The following is a 20,106-nucleotide window of genomic DNA, read 5'->3' as shown; positions in this document are numbered from 1 at the left end:
GCCACCTCGCGGCAACAATTGGAGGCTGGAGCGCTTTGGGGTACCGCTGCACGCCAATAGTAGTGCTAAATTAGCTTTGTAAATGTCTGGCTGTAAGTCACGCCGTAGAAAGATTCACAGCACGCAGGATAGATTATCAAACGCATCTCTACTCTCAGGGTTGTTGTAATCATAGAGGCACTGCCCTCGCAATCTGAATCTCTCTACTCAGAGCCTCACCGTACAGTCCTGGCGTGCTGACACGTCGAGCTGTAGCGACGACCTCGCGTACCCTCGTACCTCTTCCACGTACACGCTCGAGTCTCGCGATGAGCTGAGGCAACAAGAGCTGCATACTATTTCACTACAACTCAACCGAAGTGTCAGCCTTGCGCCCAAAGATAAGCACCATCATATACAACTGATGTCGTGGTTGTCAGAGTAGGCACTCTGCCTGCCTACACCAGTCCAACATGAATCCCAATATGCCCTATGGACCACCCCATCGGCAACGACAGCATGATATACCACCTTATGGTCGGCCTCACATGGGTCCGCACCCCGGCTATCCTCCTTACTACCCTCCCATGGGACCCATGATGCCGCCATATTCACACTACCCACCACCACCACAGCAATGGTACCCTCCACAGTACCCATACGTACCGCCGTATCATCCGCCTCGCCAACCATACTACCCGTCCTCGATGCTGCCACCTCCTCCTGTACAACAGCCGCATCAAGGTCCCTTGGTGGTTTCCTCACATCCGTCAATGCCACAGACCGCACGTACCTATTCTCAGCCGCAGCCAAACTCTCCTGCCTCACTGAGGAGGCCGAGCATGGCTTCGTCTGTGTCTCAGGTTCAGGCAGAGACCCCGCCCTCGAGGGCTATGAGCCAAGTTAGCGCAGTGCAGGAAAGGAGAGACGAGTCGCTCGCAAGCCCTGCAGTCAGTGCTGCTATTCAAGATCACACTGTGCCTACGAATACCATCTCCAATACGGAGCCTTTCACTCCGCCTGTAAGTCGTCCTACGCCTGCCTATTCTCAACTAATTCCATACAGTTACCTTGGCTATCAGTACCCGGCGTAGATTTTCCGTCTCGAGCAATGCCCGGGACACGCAAATTGCTTCGGTCTCAATTACTGCAACCGCTCTATTTCCCTCCTGAAACTGCACCACTGGATCAGCCTCCAGTACCAGAATCGAAGCAAGTGCAAGAACGTGATATCCACGTATCAGTTCGAGCTCAGCTCCAGGACACGGCCACGACCCATGCAGAAGCTGGCTCTACCCAACCATCTGACACACAATCAGATCAGCCATCGACTCAACCTACGACGCCTTCTTCAGCTGTGCCATCAATCAACAAGTTAAAGCAGACGCCGACTCAGCAAAAGGCAGCCCGAGGTTCCGTTCCAGTCGTGCCAGTTATACCTGCTATACCAGCCAGCCCCACAACTGCAAGGAAAATACACCGTGACTCGGTCACGTCTGCTAGGTCGAGAACTGACTCGGAGGTCGCGGCGTCTACACCAGTGGCTGAGGTACAAACAGAACCAAACGTTGAAGCAGCACCAGCTCCCCCACCAGTTCCAAAGTCCTGGGCAGATCTGGTTCGAAAACAGTCTGCAGGCAATGCAGCTACTTCAGCTAGTGGTGCTGTTCTACCTGTCATTAACGGGTTGGCACCTCCGAGGAACGAAAGTCTCGGTGAAGTCCTTGGCGAAATTAATGTCGCAGACGTACCTTCCAAAGTTGCCTTTCTACGACCCAGAGGTCTAGTCAACACTGGAAATATGTGTTATATGAATTCAGTATGTTGCCCGAATCATTGGCTTGCAACACACGCTAACTATCTGGACAGGTTCTTCAGCTTCTTGTCTTTTGCACACCTTTTTACGATTTCTTGGATAGGGTCGCCTCGAAGGCTGCTCATGCCTTTAAAAGCACAACCCCCCTAGTTGACGCCATGTGAGTTCCTTTCCTGTTCCACCTCCTCGCTGCCGCTTACGTTTGCCAGGATCATGTTTATGCGAGAATACCCTGCGATCGATACAGCTGCTACTGTGGAGCAGCTGCGTCTTCGCCTTAAGCCCGAGGACTTTGAGAAGTATGGAGACTCGCTTCGCCCGGACTTTGTATATGAAATCCTGAATAAACTTCCCCGATTCCGTGATATGAGAAGAGGCCACCAGCAAGATGCTCAGGAATTCCTTGGCTTTCTCCTAGAAGAACTCCATGAGGAATGTATTTTGGCCATGCAACGGACCAGCACCAATGCTAGCTCCGGGCGCTCTACACCGGTCGGTAGTGTTTCCAACATGTCAGAAACCCCTGATGCACAGGATGGTTGGCTTGAGGTTGGGCACAAACAAAGATCTGCCATCACGAGGTCGTCTGGCGCAACTAATGCTGACTCGCCGATCACAAATATTTTTGGTGGCAAGCTAAGATCCGAGCTCAAAGTCGCTGGGAACAAACTCTCTGTGACTTTAGAGCCGTACCAACCACTTCAGTTGGACATTGGCTCTCCACAAGTATCAAATATTATTGATGCCCTTAAAGGCCTAACCAAGCCTGAGAGCATGCAGGGCGATTTTCACTCTGCCAGAGGTACCAAAACCACAGCCACAAAGCAAGTGTTCATCGAGACACTTCCTCCAGTTCTGATACTGCACCTGAAGCGGTTCCAGTATGACTCTTCCACCAATCGAGCTGAGAAGATATGGAAGAAGGTTGGCTACCCACTCGAACTCGAGATTCCAAAAGAGGTATTTCCACCCACTGCGAGAAACAAATATGCTGCCCACGGTGGACTACCCAAATACAGGCTCACTGGCGTCATCTACCACCACGGCAAGAACGCCAACGGTGGACATTACACCGTCGATATCCGTCGCCAGGACGGTCAAGAATGGATTCGCATGGACGACACAGTCATAAGAAGGATCAGAAACGAAGACGTAGCGAATGGAGGATCTGAAGAAGATCCAAAGGTCCTTGCGGCTGCATTGGAGCAGCACAAGAAGCAGGCAATGTCAAGCAACAATCGCTTCGAGAACATTGAGGCAGATCAGGAAGAGGACGATGTAGGGCCTGCTTGGAGTCAGGTAGCCAATGGACATGGCAGATCGAAGTCCACAGCAAATGCAATAATTAACGGCAATGCCACACCAGCCAAGGATGTCTCAGGGCCACAAACGCCGAGGTACCGAGAATCTGTCAAGGACAACAAGGTGGCGTATCTCCTGTTCTACCAAAGGATCAATATCTGAGATGCCTATTGAGTGGATCTATGCTTGACGTGGGTAGAATCGCGAAGAGATGCCAACTCAATATCGATGTGAGGACGATGTAGATAGAGATGTGATGACCTTCAAGATCACGTTTGTCGTTGAGCGCGATATGACGTGCTACGAAGATGCTCACATCTACATGAAATGTAATACCTCTGTTAATTTTGCGAACATTCTGCTTTGTTTGGAAAGTATCTGAGCCGAGATTGCACCTGGTTGATAGAGATGACCAAGGCCGCCCGACGACCAAGCTTCTTTTATCCTCGATACAGTCTGCACTACTAAACTACAACCTAGCCTGACGTGGGAGACCACCATCAAGACCAGCGTCACCACCTCGATGAGCGCTCGAAAGTATGGTTTCTGCCAGATAACCCCGAGCCTGTTTGGAACATGACGAGGTCTCGTCGAGGCACTCAAGGCGACAAAGAACACAAGGAGAGCTGGGAAAGATGGACAAAGGCCAAAAATGGTTGATTGTGTTGTTCTCGATGCAACAATCGTTGCGAAATAATGGCGATCACAATCATACAACACTCTATCTTTCCCTTTGTGCTTACTGAGATAATACACATACCTCCCTCTCCCTCCGCTCATCTGATCTGGCAATCAAACACCTAACCAGCTCTGGAACAGAAGAAGTATACTTGACAAAAAACTAGTATTGCTTCTCGAAACCATGCAGCTAAACATTTACGGAGCTCAGTGCTCCATTCATATCTACAACTACGGTGAGAACCAACAAGCACATGGTCAGGAGCCAAAAGCAATATCTAACCCATCTCAGAAGGTGGCTGTTGAACAGCCGCAACTTACCGAAATGGCTGCTAATCTATCGAGTCAACCTCAGACCCCCCGAACCGTTTCGTTAACTGTACCATCATCCGTCTCAGCACCATCATTGCCAGCTGTCGGCGAGAACGCAACAGCAACACTTAGGTCCCCAAGTCCTCTCACATTAGATGCTTCGCCATCTCCTATATCTTTGCCGTCCATGGAACCCTTAAGCACACCATTGCCACCTACATTCAAAGTGCCGGACACTCTTCTCCCGCTCAAGAAGGCCACATTCCCTCCTCCCCCAAGGTACATACCCGCAATCCCAATCGAGAAAAACGGCCGCATGATCTATCGTCCCACACGTCCGCCAACAGTCCCCAAGAATAATTCTGGCTTCGTTGCATCCCTACTGAAAGACAACAAACGCTTGCGGGACGAGCGAGACGACCTCGAAGACGAACTCGAAGAACCCCGAAAAAAGTTCGAGGACCTAGAGGATAAGTGTACAGACCTAAAAGCCAAGTTGAAAAGGGAGCAAGACAAATTCGACAAGCTGGAAAAACAGCACTTTCGAACTGAGAAAATTCAAAATCCCCCAATGGAACTGGAAGAAGATCTGGAAAAGGAGAGGCACAAGACTGCTGATCTTGGTGAGAGGATCTCGAAGTTGCAGAATTTGTTACGGCAGACGTTTGCGAAGCTTGAGGAGAAGGTCTGTCCGAATTGCCGGCGGCCGAGCAGTACTATCAGTAGCTCCGAACCTGCTGCTGAAAAAGAAGATCGTGCTGATCAGCCAGGATACAAGCGCACCTTCCACGGGGCCTCCTTCCATTCGAGCTCTGTGTCATGTGCTTCTGGCGCCGCGTATGAGAGTTCTGTAATGGACGTGATCGATGAATATCACAGTGGTAGTGATACAGATGACGAAGAGCTGGAGGCTGTCAAGAGCCCGCGACTGGTTGTTGAAGTTGCAGTGGGCGTTGCTGGAGACCTTGAGGATGTCTGCTTCTGAGGGGCATTGTAAGCTGATCTTGCAACCCATTTTGTTTTTTCGTACATAATAATCATATGAACATCTCCAATAACCTCATTCACTTCTTGTAAATCCACACTCTCTCGGTTTATTGTGACTGCATGTGTAGCCTATTTGGTTCTCTCGCCAGCACAAGCTGGCATCGTCACAAATCTGAAATGCCTGCTTATGAGCTGTGGAAGTTTTCTTTTGGAAGATCCTAGGGGCATTTCTGCACCGAAACTAAAGGAGCTAGCTCAGTGCTCGGAAATACCTTCTGCTGTTGACACAGACACCAAGGACCCGGTTCTTCTGTGAGGCCCCGCAGTGTCAGTTCATCTGCGACATGCTAGTCAGTACGTAGTATTAACATCTTTGGCGCACCAACGTTTGGTGATCCCGTCTATAGATCGATAGATTGGTGAAGGTCCTGCTTGGATATAGTCAGAGCTCTGTCGAGCGATCTTGTCACGCTTCTAAGCTGTAAGAATTGGGTCGAGGAGGGAGAAGGGAGTGGAAAGGCACGTTCATCGGTCTTGCGAGGGAGCGAAGATAGACGGCGTTGGTGGAACTTGCAGAATTACGGAAAGGTTCTGATTCAGGAACCGACGCCACTGTAGTCTTCGGAACTGTTTGTCCGCCTATGTAGTCAGCCAGCACAATAGCTTGGAGCCTCAGATGGTATTGGATCGCCGTTCTTCGAGTCGTCCTCAGGTTGAAGAAGAACTTCTCTGTGTACCTCGGATAGTCAAGTACGTTGTCGGGGTACAGCTTGCGCTTTGTCACAAACAACGTGATCTTCTATATTGTGTCCGCTGCAAATAATGTTGCTACATTATACTACACAGCCGCACCTGACTTCCAGAACTCCGCAGCAGGAACGCTCAATCTTAAACTGGCAATTTGAAGCTCTTCCCTTGCAACACCTTCGTGTAGTAGACCCAGAAGAAATCACTGTACAGGACTGTCTGTACAATACCAGCCAGCACTGGTATCGTATCAAAATGGTGATTTTCAAAGAAATACCTGTAGATCCAGTTCGGAATGTATAGTGTTCTGTAGATTCCAAGCGCAAACAAATAATGCGTTGTGATCGTTTCTGCTTCACCTGTCCTTTGTAACATGAATAGCTGTGGCAGAATAGCGACTGATTCAAGCCAGAGCGAGAAGGCCCATAAAATCTCGGAGACCTTGTACTCGGGTGGAAAAAGAACTGCGAGGATGACACTGCCACCTAAGAGGTAGATCGCGCGGAAGGTGTCGAGGTTCGGATCGTGTGTGGGCTTGTAGTCGTTCAACATGAGGTAAAGTATATATCCTTGCGATGCAAGGAAGACAATCTTGAGGGAGGTGTTCCATGCGGAGGATGTAAACGACCAGAACAAATCTGTAGGAATGTGAGAGGCCGTACACAAACTGCGATGTCTGATCACGGTCTAGCCGTAAGAGGACTGACTGACCTAGATATCTTGTGACATAGACGAGGAAGTAGAGTGCTTGCGACTTGAAAGATATGCCCTTAGCTGACTGTAATGAGTGTTAGTATAGGTAACTCAAGTCCTGCTGAACTGGGATTTCCGCACACTTGAGGATTTCATCTTCTGTAGCAGTATGAGGATCGAGGCAACATGTGCCAGATCAGCTAGTAGGGTCAGTATATCAACACTCGTCCATCACTGTCCCGAGACGCACCTGTAATTCTGAACAAATTCATGGTGTGAATTGAGCAGCCGAGCTGCAAGGTATTGATCACTCCAGTGCGTACGAATATGAATGAAGGAAACCGACCACCGTAACACAATCGTAACCCGTTTTCAACTCACGTCAACAGCAGTTGACATGAACATAGGAATGTTGAATGTCCGTCACAAAGAGGACAACTTTCCTGAGCAAACCGAGCAAAAGATTCAAGCATGGGGTTCTTTGATGCCTGGAATGTATCGAAGCCAGGCATCATCCGGAGATCGAACCAAAAAGGGGCAACGAGGTGCACATTTGTGCGGCACACGGCTCTATTCATTGATCTACCAATAACGCTCTTACCACAACTCACCCAGAAGGTCCAAGGCGCGTTGTGGCCTCATAATACTAAGTCGAGCTCTGTTGACGATCTCCCCCTTCGCTCACGTGGTCTCAGCTTTTAGAACGACCTCAGTCCTTGTCTCTTCTCACATCCGCTGTCTATCTAGCCCTGTCTGCTCTACTGGCAGTTCACCTAGCCCTTCATTTTTTTGTCTTCCATCATTTCTGCTATGCTTTGCTATGCACTTTTGTCTATATCCGCCCTTCCCGAATATGAATGCTTGTTATACAGTATGCCTTCCCCACTATGCAAAACCCGAAAAAGAAGCAAATGACCTGCTTCGAAGGTGTGAGTTTGTGTCTGGCGATAGAGACCGTTGGAGACCCATATGTTTAGGACTGTCATTAATTATAGTAATATTCAGCCTGCTTATATCGTGACCGATGGCTGGACGCTGGCCGCGAACTCGTTGGCGACACGTTGCTGATCGCCGTTAAGGGTATTGTGGACTGGCCCGAAGAAGTTGGACCGTACGCGTTTATGCTGTTGACTGTCGAAAACGACGACGTGGCTGTGGCTGAAGTCGGGGAATACATACTTTCGTATGCTGGCTGAGGAGGGTGAAAATCACTGAGCCAGCGGTTTTGGCTCTGAAACACAGGGCTCCCGTGAGCAAGCTGCATCGGCATGTCTACCATCTCGTTCTCCCGATTGTTCGCCACGGACTGCCTTCTTCTCTTGATTGGAGACTCCGTTTCTTCTGCACCATCATCGTCGATCTCAGGCGGGCTGTTCTGTTCTTCTGGAGAGCTTCGGTTCAATCCTCTTCTGATCTGACATGTTGGACAAAGTTTAACAAAGCGAGAGATAAGTTCTTTCGGTACCCTAAAATTATCAGTTTGGCTGCTTAGACACTGGAAACTCTTACCATGAATAGACTCTCCTAACTTGAGCCGATGTCTTGTCGCGTCCACCATGGGAGCACTTCTGATGAGCTCGAGTCAAAATTTTGAATAGCTTTTCCCGAATAGCAACAGGTTTGTTTTCATGGCAGATCTTTCTGCGCGCCTGGGCAAGTTAGTCTTCTTCCTGAGACGATGCTTGGCCACACTTTACGTGGGGAACACTCGGGTCAGTCGGCTGCAACTGGAACATCTTCTTCACCCAAAACCTGATCTGTCAGTGGATGCTGCCATACAACAGGAACGCGTTGACGTACCGAAATTGTGCAGACTCTACTGCTGTTGTCTTCTTATCCAGAAGCACTGTCTTGATGTTGGTCGCTCGACGTGCGTGGATGAGTGCCTTGTCTTGTTTCTTCGGAGAAAGTTGTGCAACATAACTGCGAGTTTGGAGTCAGTCGTGGTCTCCATCCACACTTCTTATGCTTGCCTCTTCATGAGATCATCGAAATCTTCGACCTTTGGGTAGCCTGATAATGGCGGTTCAATGGGTTCAGAATACATCGTATCTCGGTTCACTGAATCCTGTTCCTCCGTATCCAGCAAACCAATGTCGAAAGCCATTGATGTCCTGACATGAAGATGGGAAGAGCACTGAGACTGAGCCGATGGAGGAAAATAGCCTCGAGAGAGTACCCTAGGCTGGGACGGCAATGTGGCACTTCGAGGTGGCGGTCGTACTGAATACTGCATAGACGATGAGGTTGAGCTCGGCCAGTGTACAGCCGTTTGAGCACTGCTCGAGGACGGGAGATACGAATAGCTCGGATAGGTGGTGGTGTACGGTGAGTATTGTGCTTGGTGCCCATTTGTTATGTAGTTGACACCAGCTGATGCTGGAAAGATAGGCATACTATTGTGCTGTGGTGGGAAATATGTCACCCAGTCGTAATTAGGGTTTCCTGGGGGATGTTCTCTCAGTGCTCGAGCCTGTTGCAGGCGATCAGAGCCTTCCATTCAGTAGTGCACAGCGTACCGAGCCACATACGTTAATGTTGGCGACCAGTATACCATAAGGACTTAAACTGGTGAAACTAACACAAGAGCCACAATGTTTCCTCCTTTAAGCTCTTCTGATGACAGTGGCACTCGCTACTAAGCTAAGGGAAACAGAATCTTGTGTCTCAGCATGTACTTAGGACATGTACCTGATCTAGTGCGTTCGAGAGGATGGATATTCTCTACAATGACTTGGTCCATTGGGGACATGACATCCGCTGTGTACCAGCGAAATTTAGCCTATGATCTAGGCATTGAAGACCTGTCGTACTGCCAAGCATGATCAGGGCGTGGGTCGAGCATGTGCTGCTAGTGTCTGTTCTAATCTAATAACCCCCTGGCTTGATCCTGATGATATACTGAAAGCAGTATGCCATAAAGCCAATAGGCCCTGCAATCCTGGCTTTTCGATGTTATCCAATCACTTCCTTCCACAAATCAATTGAGGAAGAGTTAGAAGGCTAGTGGCAGTCTTTGTAGCTGACAACCTCAACGCACAGGGACAAACCTAAGATGGTAACGTATGTGCCCTTGCAGCAGTCGCGTCTTCCGCAACACAAGGCATAGACAGAGCCTGGGATACATGTACTTACAGCGAACCGTTGTCGTTGATAGCTTCAGCTGGTCGAACATGAGAGATACTCTGCATGTGGAATGCCTGAGAGTTTGGGATGTGCATACCTTGGTATAACGTGTTTGAGCGACAGGTCTCGCTCGGATCGACGGAACGGTAGGGGCAAACGATACTGCAAGACATAATTGCGACTTTGCTGCTCGGCCACCAAAAATGTGCAGTTACATGTTGGCAACCGCGAGCTGGAGCGGAACAAGGATATCCGAAGCCGTTCTCGCAGCTGTTAGTAGGAGGAACATACGTATTCTTGGATCGGCCACGATCTGGAAACCACTATTCAGTCGCGAAGTCCAACGCACCTGACGAGTGTTTCACTTTGTGTAACAAGACAATATCAGATTCGCTACCGAGCAAGGGTATTGCTGCAGTCCCGCAACACATGGAAGATCCAGTCGCGGAGAGAGGAGGTAGCTTGTTTGCGTTTGCTAGTCGCGTATTCTCGTACCTGCAAGCGTGCGCACCTTCAACATTGTTGGGATGATAACTTGTTGACTCGTCACAGAGTGGTCGAAGAGATGATGGTGGAATGCAGTAGATCAAACAGAGCAAACGATACGTCAAAATCCGGTAAAGATACAGTGATCCGAAGACGCTGTACTTCAAGTTGTTATGTACAATCTTGTGCTCTCACAGTGCTGTCAGCATATCGATACAACGTCAGTACTTTCTTAGTACTTTGAGAGCATCAGGGCAACCTCATTTCTTGAAGACTGCACTTTGGACAGTCTGCCGCCTTGTGTGTTTCGGGTTATTGTCGGACCACGACTCTTACCAGCACAGATCCGGTCGTCGTTGGATTGAGCATAAGATGTCCTCAAGCTTCCAGAAACGGTATGGTTTCATGCGTAGGTCTTAAACTTGTACTCATCTAGAATGCATGGTCAAAAGCAGTGTACGTATCGATACATGGTCTTTAGAGACATGAATGGCGTGCGATCTAGGCAGATGGAGCTACAGTGCTGCCTATCCTTCTGATTGGAGGTGCTTGTCCGCCCGTGAAGAGCTGTGCAACAACGCGAAGAAGGTTAAACAGCCACGTCGAAGGAGGCTTAGCGCCAGTTGACCACGTAGATATGGATCCAGAGAGTCTTAAGATTTGCTCTATTGAGGATGCCAAAAAGCGCGAGCAGGTCTCTCTTCTAGCTGGCAGTCACATACCGAGATACAGAGGCTCTCGAGAAGAAAGCTCTTGTTAGACATGTCAGAAAGAGAACAGGTACATAGTGTTGCATCTCGTGGTGCTGAACGCCTAAATGAATAATAGTCTCTTTTCTGAAGTTCGAACCTGAGGCCGGAGAATTCGCTTGCAGCGATATCGCTTAAGATGCGTCTCCAGCTCATGTCGGCAAGCAATAGGTCTAACCCTGAACTCGAACGTGCTTTGTACCAGTTCAAAGCAAGGGGCGTGAATTCGGCTACTGTAGAGAAGTTCAAGAAAGTGCGGACACTGCCATACTATTCTGACGATAAATTGAGCAGCACACGATGTCCTGAATGACCACAAATCGCTCATCGGTAGCGTTGCGATGCTATAGACGCGTTGAATCGAGGACGAAGTCTGGCTGTCAGCCTAGAATTGTGACTCCATATTGGCCGGTCAGGCTAGAAGACGGCGATAAGACCGTGTACTGAGTTCACACAATAATGCAATCCAATGGCACATTCAGGGAGAGTCTCCGGATCTTGGCGGCTCCAAGCAGATATCAGTGTCAGGGATGGAGGCAGAGGAGTGCGGACCTCATAGTGTAGACTGAAAACAGGTTACAAAGCTTAACTTGTCCGGTGAATGCTGGCCTTGAGCTTGTTTAGGCATTCAGTTCAGGGTATAGGGGAGGCAGAAGCGCAGGCAAAACGCGAGAGTCAATCGTTGATCAAGTCTTAGTCCCGCGCACACCGTCTCTCTGCGATAGGCATCGTCCTTATCTAGGAATCTGGCTGCAAGAAGTCTGGACAGACATCGAGGTGGCGGTTCCACTATATCCCGCGTCTTGAACAATCAATAGCCCTAGCATGCGGGAACCTGGCAGGGACGAATTCGGCGACGATTTGCCAGTCCGTTGTTAGGTGTGACTGACATTGTGCCAGGTTGTGCAAGTACAACGTTGCCCCACGAGAGTGAGGTGCTGTTGTGGATACCACGTTTTCGTAACACGTCTTGATTGCGCTACGGTTGGGGGCACGCAGGTGAGGTCGAGCCAGACGCATATATCCTTACCGGCTGACACAAAGATGTATGTCTTGATTGTGAGGCAGAGCGCAAAGTCCAGCAAGGCTGGCTTGCGTAACACTTCGCTTGATGCAACGACCCTGTTGAATTACTAATACATCACTAAGCTTTGGGTGAGTGCAATGCTAGAGCTCGTCGTCCTCTGACGCAGTTTCATCGTCGGCTTCCTGATCATCACTGTTCTTTCGATCAGGGTTGGTTGGTGCTGCAGTGGCTGTTTCCTTAGCTCGTAATTCAAATGGCAGGTCTCTTGGCGGAGGAATATCAAACCGTTCTCCAGGAATCTTGTTCGTTCTAGGAGGACTGCCTAGTGGCACATCGTCATCACTCTCTGTTTCAGCCTCTGATTCTGACCTACGGGCCTGAACAGACTGTTCTTCTGAAGACTGCCTCTCCTGTGCATCGGTATCCATTGGCTCGAAAGCATCAGATTCTGAATCAGGCTCCTGTAAGCCTTGTGCTGTCGTAGCTTTCCGTTTTCGTGAGCTGTGGGAAGCATCAGTGCGAGCTACGGTGGTGCCTGTTGCCTCTTGCTCAGCAAGCTGACGCTGCTGCACACGTATGCGTAATTTCTTCTCGTTGAGGAGTAAAGTGAACTTGGATAATAATTGTCGCTCGTGCTCTTCTTTGGCCCTAATCAGATCCTGTAATTGTGTCTGTAGTGATTTGACCTTTTGTTCGGCAGTCTGAAGGCACTTCTGATGCTCGGTCGTTTGATCTCGGAGCGAATCGCGATCAGTGATAGCCTGGCTGGTCCACTCGAAGAGGTTTACGTCTTCGGTATCTTCAGTGTAATCAAGTTTGATGGTGCCATGAGTGTGCTTGATGCCTGAGACATCTGTCGATAGAGTGATGGCCAGGCTTGATTTGGAGCCTCGAGCGAGTATTCTGCATGTGGTTCTCAAGATATTGCGATCTTCGGCTGCCAGTGAATTCGACGCTTGGGGAACGAGTGCACTAAGTAACTCAGCCTTCCACTGTTCACACGAACCAGTATAGTGCTCGTCTTTGAGCCTATCTATCTTTTTCTCTCTGACTGTTGCATGTCAGCAGACTTGGGCGTCAAGAACGTGGAAACACAGCTTTTTGTCAAGACGATCAACACTCACCTTTAGCGCGATAAGCTGATTCTCCATCAGTTGCGATTAAATCAAGATCTAACTGCTCGCCTCCGACCTTGCGCGATACCTTAAGCAGAACCCAGTCGGAGGACTCAACAATAGGAAACTGTAGAACCCAGTTGTCCATCTGTAAAGCTTAAAAGATAGCTGCGGGCGTTACAATATTCAGCGAGGCTCAACATTGAAATTGTCCAAGTCAAGCCAAGAATGCTGCCTCGATCAGCGCGTGGCTAGCGTGGTAGATCGTCTTTAGCGCGTTCGAGCGCGACTGCTCAGTCCATCGCAGCTGCAAGACCCACTTCTGACCCAGTTTTGATTCGCTCCTGCCCATCTCTACCAACCTCATTCAAATTATTGCACAGTCCGACCATGCACAGGAATGAGTGAAGGCTTGCTAGCCATTTGAACCTACGTGGTCTGTATCAGCTTCTCGTGAGAGAACCTTCAGCAACATCTCCGTGCGTGCAAGCAGTCGCTTTCCATCACGGTGGAAGCGCATCTGCGAACACCATCTCCTGGAACTTCTCGGACGATACTTCACCAGCTAAGACGGTCCTGCGAACAAGCTCGACTCATAGCTGATCGCAAGGAACGTGCAGTCTACAAATATCGCTTCGGTAAACACTGGTGCAGGTCTAAAAACCTGAGATGGAGGTCGCTGGTCTCAAGAACATGAATAGTAGCCCGGATGTGGAAAATTGGGACGACGACGACTTTGACACCTCTGACAATATCCACCTCAGAACAGCTTCTGCTGCAACCTCTGTTCTTTCACATCCACAACTCAACCACAGAGACTCAACCTCGTCTCGGCTATCCATTAGGTCCGACTCGAACCAAGGCGACGAGCATTGGGATGTGTTAGTTGACGAGCAATCGTCTGTAAAAGATGCTTTAACCATAGCTAAGAGCAAAGGTATTCCTCTGCCCTCGAACCTTCCTCGTTCGGCCCTGGAAGGTGGCACTATCAGACGCCTAGGTGGGAAAGTCGTCAAAAAAGCTATAGCCGATGACTGGTCCGAGGATCTCGACTTCGCAAGTGCTCCTACACAACTACGTCTTACAAAGCCAGAAGAGCGTGATCTGTCAGAAAGTTTGCGGCAAATAAGCGCGGCTTTCCATGCAAGCCCCAAGAGTCCCGAGGAAAAGAATATTCTTGACACGATCAAATCGCCCAAGTCACGCCTTGCTGCCACTCCTCTTAGCCTAGAGAATTTTCGCGACGTCGATGAGGACGCGGATTTTAGAGATGTGCCTACTATAAGAGTTGCAAAGCATAGGTCCCCACAAAAGTTACAATCCGTACAAACAGCTTCAGTACAGCCAAGTCCAGAGGAGCTTGAAGATGGCTTGGAAATACCTTCAGATGGCAAACTCCGCCTCTCCACTAAGAAGTTGAGCCCCAGAACACCTTTGACCGTCGATGATTTTGACGCCGAATGGGCTGAAGGCAGCCTCGGCACCAGACATGCTGGCACACGAAGAGCGGGCATGTCTAACCGGAGTTCTTCGATATCAGCGATGAGCCCTAGTGTTTCCAGTGCCTTTACCGCAGAGAGTGAAGAAGACGGTCTAGACGGTCTGGTACTACCTCAAGGTCCTGTAAACTTCAATGATATCTTGAAAAGGAGACAGGACTCCGAAAAAGAGAATCTCGCTCCACAGCAATTTTCTTCGCCACAACAAACCAAACCTACACAAACACTACTGAAAGAGGAAGACTGGGCTGAAGACCTTGTGATACCGAACGGAAAAGCTTTTGACAATGCTCGCCTCACCCTCCACCGTAACGTCAAGGTCAAGAACCAAAGGTCCACCAGTCCAAGCAAAATCAAGACTACAACTCTGAATTTCACCTCCAGCAAAACACCTGGCTCAATGCCTAGACCTCGTTTCGGCTTTGGTAATGAGAGACAGGAGCGTCCACGATCACATCTGGAGCCTGTATCCGAGACTGGTGCTCCTATACAACGATACCAGCGACCCACGTCGAGGCTCGGTCACAACACCAATTCATCGATTTCGAGCATTCCTGCTCCCGCCACTCCCACTCCATCAACACCTAGCCGGCGTGACCTTAGGAACGCTACTTCGCGGATTGATATGCGCCATCAACCTCCAACCACAACGAATGCACAATTGCTACGTGCCAAGAGATCAATCCCTACCATAGACAGCATCAGCTCTCCTACTCGCAGCACTTTCAACCGTCCTCCCTCCCGCCAGGATGGCTCGAGTAGTAGGCTCCGACCACGATCACCTGAGCGACCTGAGTCAAGACTCGGCATCGACAGAAGGAATGCTCCTTTTCTGCCCGCTGGGGCATCTATCTCTCAGTCTCAACACGTCAGTATCAAGACTTCTGCGCCTCGCAGCATACGGAGGAACGATTCAGATGGATCTGGCGAGCACATGACTGCTGCTCAAAAGTCTCTGTCACGACTTGCAGGAGTCCGTCCACAAACTCCGGGTAAGGGAAGGTCGGATTACAGTATTGCCGAGCTTGCTGCACAAGCAAAGAAGACGATGAACAAACCTCTTCGTCGACGCAACTGGGGAGATGGTTCAGAGCTTGAATCCTTTGACGATCTGCCGACTTCTGTTACTGCTGAAGCTAAATATACAAAGTTGCCAATCGCTCGTGGTCCTCCCAGGAGCCTGCGTAGCAAGATCGGTCAGCAAAGTCAAGCCGCCATGTCGAGCACCAGCCTTGTCTCAGTCAGAAGTGGCACTGAGACACCTGTCCCGACCACACCGCTTTCGCCACCACGACTTCATGATGCACCTGCGCACCATCCTTTCAGCAACATGCCTAGATTTGCACGCGATACTGCTGCCTCACGTATAGCTCGTGAACAGACTCGTTCATTCAGCACGACTTTCCACAACATGCGAGGTGAGCCATTACAACCAGTGTCCACTAACGCCAAGGCGACAATAATATCGAAGCCGACTTATGGTAGTTCTCTGCGACGGAAGAAGCCCGTACAACAGAAGCCGCATCTGATCAAACCACTTGGCGGCGAATACAATCGACCAAAGGAAGAGAAGGGAATGTACTACAACCCAGTCCTTTGCCGATGGGAAGGTAATGACACAGCTCTTGCGCCCTTCGACGTTCCCGACTTTCTACCGCAACAGCCCAGCCCAGGTGACGGACGTAATTCGAACATCAAGGTTGGTAGCACTATCGGTGTCAGTAGTCCAGCTCAGCCGACAGGTAAACCAAACCTGGCTCTTATTATGAACGTGGGTAGTACAACTGGTGTCCAGCTCGTCAATGGTATGGTCTTCGATCCTCGCCAAATGAAATGGTTGAAGGTTGCACATGGAGAAAGAGGCGACAGTATCCGCAGTGGCACGGGATCTGTCCAGCTCGAAGAGGAGGAAGACGTGTTCGCTGGTCTCGAGGACTTGAAAGAAGAATCAGAGAACATGTCAAGCATGCACGGTGACACGCGGGACAGGTCTGTTAGTGCTATTGACCCCTTTGCCGCTTCAGACGACAAGTTAGTGATTGGGGACGAAGAGGACGCCGCGCATGTCTCAGGCCACAGTGGTGATGAGTTTGCTGTCTCTGAAGAATTCGATGTAGGTCCCGAGTTCGTCAGACGCCAACGTAGCGAGGAAGAACGCTGGAGACGCAAAGTTGAGAAGTGGTTGAGAAGTGAAGCGGAGGTAGCCGAAGACGATGTCGAAGGTCCAACTGGCTGGAGGTGGGCTGTTCGCGACTTTTTCAATGTCGGTGAAGGAGCCAGCAATGCACAGGGACTTATGATCACGATATAGGCATTCTTTCGGTCCACCCCTTGTATTTCGAATGCGTATGCAAATACGGCACATATTCACGACACACAGCAAGCGCTCCCAACATTCTTACGACTGACGACGAATGCAACGAGGTTTACGACATTGACTTGACTTGGTCTCGAGCTGGAGTGGCGTGTTGAGGTATACATTCATGTTGTATTTCTAGTTATAGCTTCTGCACAAAAAAGTACATTTCATATTGTTCTATTACCACGACGGAACCGCTGCGACCTTCAGGCTTGCCAGGTTCTCGTATAGTTCCTAGGTTAATTCCCTGCTGTATTGCCGCATTATAATCTTCAGTGGATCGTGCATGTCAAGTAGCAGAAATCATGCTCGTTGGAACTTCCCTGAAAAGGTTCTTTCCGCCAAATAAAGCCCATTTCAGCAAGACGTTCGATATGCTTATCGGAGCATGCAGAGTGCGGGGGCACGTGAGGTCTTACACGAATATACCACAACCGAGTGAGTCGAGTCAGTATGGGCAGGTATGCAAAGTGAACTTCGCAGAAACAGACTTCACTAATCAGGTGCTCGCAATGGTGGTGGAGGGGTAAATGGTCTGAACACCAAATTGCGCGGCTCGTCGTCGATTGCCTCAGCGTGACTATATACAATGTTCTCCTTCTTCTTGTGAACCATTGTGTAGTAAAGGTTTACACAAACACTGCCTGCCAGCAGCTCGTCATTCAATAAACGCCTGGATGCAAACTTCCGCTCAAAAGAAAATCGAAGAGTAACACGAACGAGGTAGGAGAATGATCCGGACCTTTAGCCGTAACTAACTTGTGGCTTAGGATCACCTAGTTTGAATGTCAGTATTTAGTCCAAACGTCACAATAGGCTGGTAGTGACTTACCTGGTGCCATAAAGTTTGTCTCTGGATGAGCAAATGGTCCAGCCTTCTTGACAGCTGAGCATCGCGCCATTGTTGCGGAACTGTGGAGAAAAGTTAGTATGACTCAACAAGAGGTAGGAGAATGTGCGAGACGTACCTTCGGGAAATCACATCAGTCAAGTAGAAGTCTTTGATCGGGTTCTCCAGCAGTGTTCCTGTAATCTTCGAACCCTTGTTCTGGTCCACAAGCTGAACCTTGCCCAGGGCGCCCATAGACTGGTGCTCTAGGCTATCGTATCTTCGGAGAGCAGGCGAGATCTCCTCACATCGATCGCGGAGAGCTTCGATGTCATCGTATGGTAGTGGTGCACCGAGATACTCGGATGCTGCTCGAAGGATCTTCCAGTCCGGTCGAGAACCACCAGGTAGTGACACAGCTTGTCTAGTCAGTTGTACTCGGCCTTCAGTGTTGACGTATGTGCCGCTCTTCTCGGTGTATGTGCAACCTGGCAAGATGAGATCAGCCAGTTGAGCTCCCTTCTCACCGTGGTGGCCTTGATAGACGACGAAAGCGTCGCGAGGGATGTCCCTATCATCGATCTCGTCAGCACCAAGAAGCCAGACGATCTTTGGTTTGGTCTCTGCGACTTTCTTGGACGGTACGGTGAAGCCGATCTCGTAGGCGCCTGTCCTCGAAGCAGCTCGCTGTAAGACGTTGAAGCCTTTCCAGTCCTGAGTGTTAAAGTTGGCATTCTTGTCGACGAAGGCACCGACGGTCTCGTAAATAGCTTTGGCATCTGCGTGTTCCGTAACACCACTTCCGATAAGAATCATTGGGTTCTTTGCCTCAGCGAGCACCTTGCCAAATTCTCCAGAAAGAGCCTTCTTGACGTCGTTGGCGTTCTCCCCCAGCTTGGTATACTGGAACGTGCTTTCGAAATCCTCGCCAATGAAACCAACCTTGAGTGGCGATCTCATCCACTGCTTTCTGATACGGGCATTGAGAACAGCAGCTTCCCACCTTGGATTGCTACCAATGATCAGGAGAGCATCAGCCTCTTCGATACCCCATATTCTAGTATTGAAAGCGTAGTTGTTTCGAACGTCGACACCATGAGCGATAGGCTTGTATCCACCAGGTTGGTCAAGTGCTAGATTCTCCGAGTTGAGGTTATTAGCAAGATCTTTAGCGGCAACGAGAGCTTCAGTATCCATCAGGTGGCCAGCGACAAACTGTATTTCGTTCTCGCCAACCTTGAGCTCTTTGTATTTGTTTCCTAGTTCAACAAGTGCCTGTTCCCACGTCGCTGGCTGGAATTGGTCATTCTTTCGGATGAGAGGGGTAGTCAAACGTTGTGTCTTGAGGCCATCCATCGCAAACCTGGTCTTGTCATCGATCCATTCTTCATTCACATCATCGTTGAGTCTAGGTATAATTCTCTTGACTTCCAAGCCTCTGGCATCCACACGGATATTCGAGCCCATGCCGTTCAATACGTCAATAGACTCAGTCTTGACCAATTCCCAGGGTCTGAAGCTGAAAGCACCTGGCTTAGGTACCAGAGCACCAACAGGACATAGATCAGCCACACAGCCTGAAAGCTCAGTATCGAGGTTGCGCTCGAGATAAGTACCGATTTCCAGGTTGTTTCCTCGTCCAGTAGAACCAAGTTCTGGCGCGCCAGCTATCTCATTCGCAAATCGGATACATCTTGTGCAGTGAATGCATCTGTTCATTGAAGTCTTGATCAAGGGACCGATATTCTTATCCTCGACAGCTCGTTTACCAGTAACCTCGTGATACCGGCCTCGATCGCCACCGTATCGCATCGACTGATCTTGTAAATCGCATTGGCCACCTTGATCGCAAATAGGGCAATCGAGAGGGTGGTTCGCCAGTAGGAATTCCATCACACCTTCTCTTGCTTTGTGTGTAAGTGGCGAGTTTGTCTTCACGACCATACCTGGCTGTACAGGCCATGCACATGACGCTACTGGTTTGGGGGCTCTTTCGACCTCGACAAGGCACATACGACAGTTTCCGGCGATGAGGAGTTTTCTGTAAGTCGTCAGTCAAGCGCTTCTTTTCCATGGTCGTGAATCTGGGGAGCAGTTCATGACAATTGACGTACTCATGGTAGCAATATCGTGGTATCGTAACACCCGCCTTCTCGCAAGCCTGAATCAAAGCAGATCCGGCCTCAATTTCGACCTCTTTTCCATCGATGGTAAGCTTCACCATGTTCGCTCGTCTTCGTGCCGACGAAGCAAAGCTCCTGTTGAAGGCCACCCTTGAGGCACCCTTGGCGCGCACAGCGGCGCTGAGAAGCTGAGATCTCATCATGATGCTTGAGGAACCCCAGCTAGAAGTTGTCGGCGGGTGTATAAGAGTGGTGGTGGTGGCGGCGTACAATAACTGG

General features: G+C 49.7%; 5 protein-coding genes across 5 annotated transcripts; 3 read left to right on the top strand and 2 right to left on the bottom strand.

The window, feature by feature from the left end:
• Positions 1 to 452: 452 nt before the first annotated feature.
• LTR64_003831 (uncharacterized protein) lies at positions 453 to 3,259 on the top strand (the record flags this gene model as incomplete). Its single annotated transcript, XM_064898181.1, has 4 exons — positions 453 to 1,001; positions 1,046 to 1,798; positions 1,849 to 1,955; positions 2,005 to 3,259. The coding sequence occupies 4 exons, from the start codon at positions 453 to 455 to the stop codon at positions 3,257 to 3,259; spliced, it is 2,664 nt and encodes an 887-aa protein (XP_064754138.1).
• A 700-nt stretch (positions 3,260 to 3,959) lies between these two features.
• On the top strand, positions 3,960 to 5,072 carry LTR64_003830 (uncharacterized protein; the record flags this gene model as incomplete). The annotated part of the gene is made up of 1 exon (XM_064898180.1): positions 3,960 to 5,072. One exon carries the CDS (start codon positions 3,960 to 3,962, stop codon positions 5,070 to 5,072), a length of 1,113 nt encoding a protein of 370 aa, XP_064754137.1.
• A 6,970-nt stretch (positions 5,073 to 12,042) lies between these two features.
• Positions 12,043 to 13,165, bottom strand: LTR64_003829 (uncharacterized protein; the record flags this gene model as incomplete). Its single annotated transcript, XM_064898179.1, has 2 exons — positions 12,043 to 12,953; positions 13,027 to 13,165. The coding sequence occupies 2 exons, from the start codon at positions 13,163 to 13,165 to the stop codon at positions 12,043 to 12,045; spliced, it is 1,050 nt and encodes a 349-aa protein (XP_064754136.1).
• A 521-nt stretch (positions 13,166 to 13,686) lies between these two features.
• Positions 13,687 to 16,827, top strand: LTR64_003828 (uncharacterized protein; the record flags this gene model as incomplete). Its single annotated transcript, XM_064898178.1, has 1 exon — positions 13,687 to 16,827. The coding sequence occupies one exon, from the start codon at positions 13,687 to 13,689 to the stop codon at positions 16,825 to 16,827; it is 3,141 nt and encodes a 1,046-aa protein (XP_064754135.1).
• A 792-nt stretch (positions 16,828 to 17,619) lies between these two features.
• On the bottom strand, positions 17,620 to 20,027 carry NdufS1 (ndufs1 NADH-ubiquinone oxidoreductase subunit; the record flags this gene model as incomplete). The annotated part of the gene is made up of 4 exons (XM_064898177.1): positions 17,620 to 17,651; positions 17,708 to 17,787; positions 17,844 to 19,745; positions 19,819 to 20,027. The coding sequence occupies 4 exons, from the start codon at positions 20,025 to 20,027 to the stop codon at positions 17,620 to 17,622; spliced, it is 2,223 nt and encodes a 740-aa protein (XP_064754134.1).
• Between the last annotated feature and the right edge of the window lie 79 nt (positions 20,028 to 20,106).

This window comes from Lithohypha guttulata, assembly GCF_036872675.1.
Source record: "Lithohypha guttulata strain CCFEE 5908 chromosome Unknown scaffold_3, whole genome shotgun sequence".
NCBI classification, from domain to species: Eukaryota; Fungi; Ascomycota; class Eurotiomycetes; order Chaetothyriales; family Trichomeriaceae; genus Lithohypha; species Lithohypha guttulata.
This window is presented reverse-complemented; position numbering and strand designations above follow the sequence as displayed.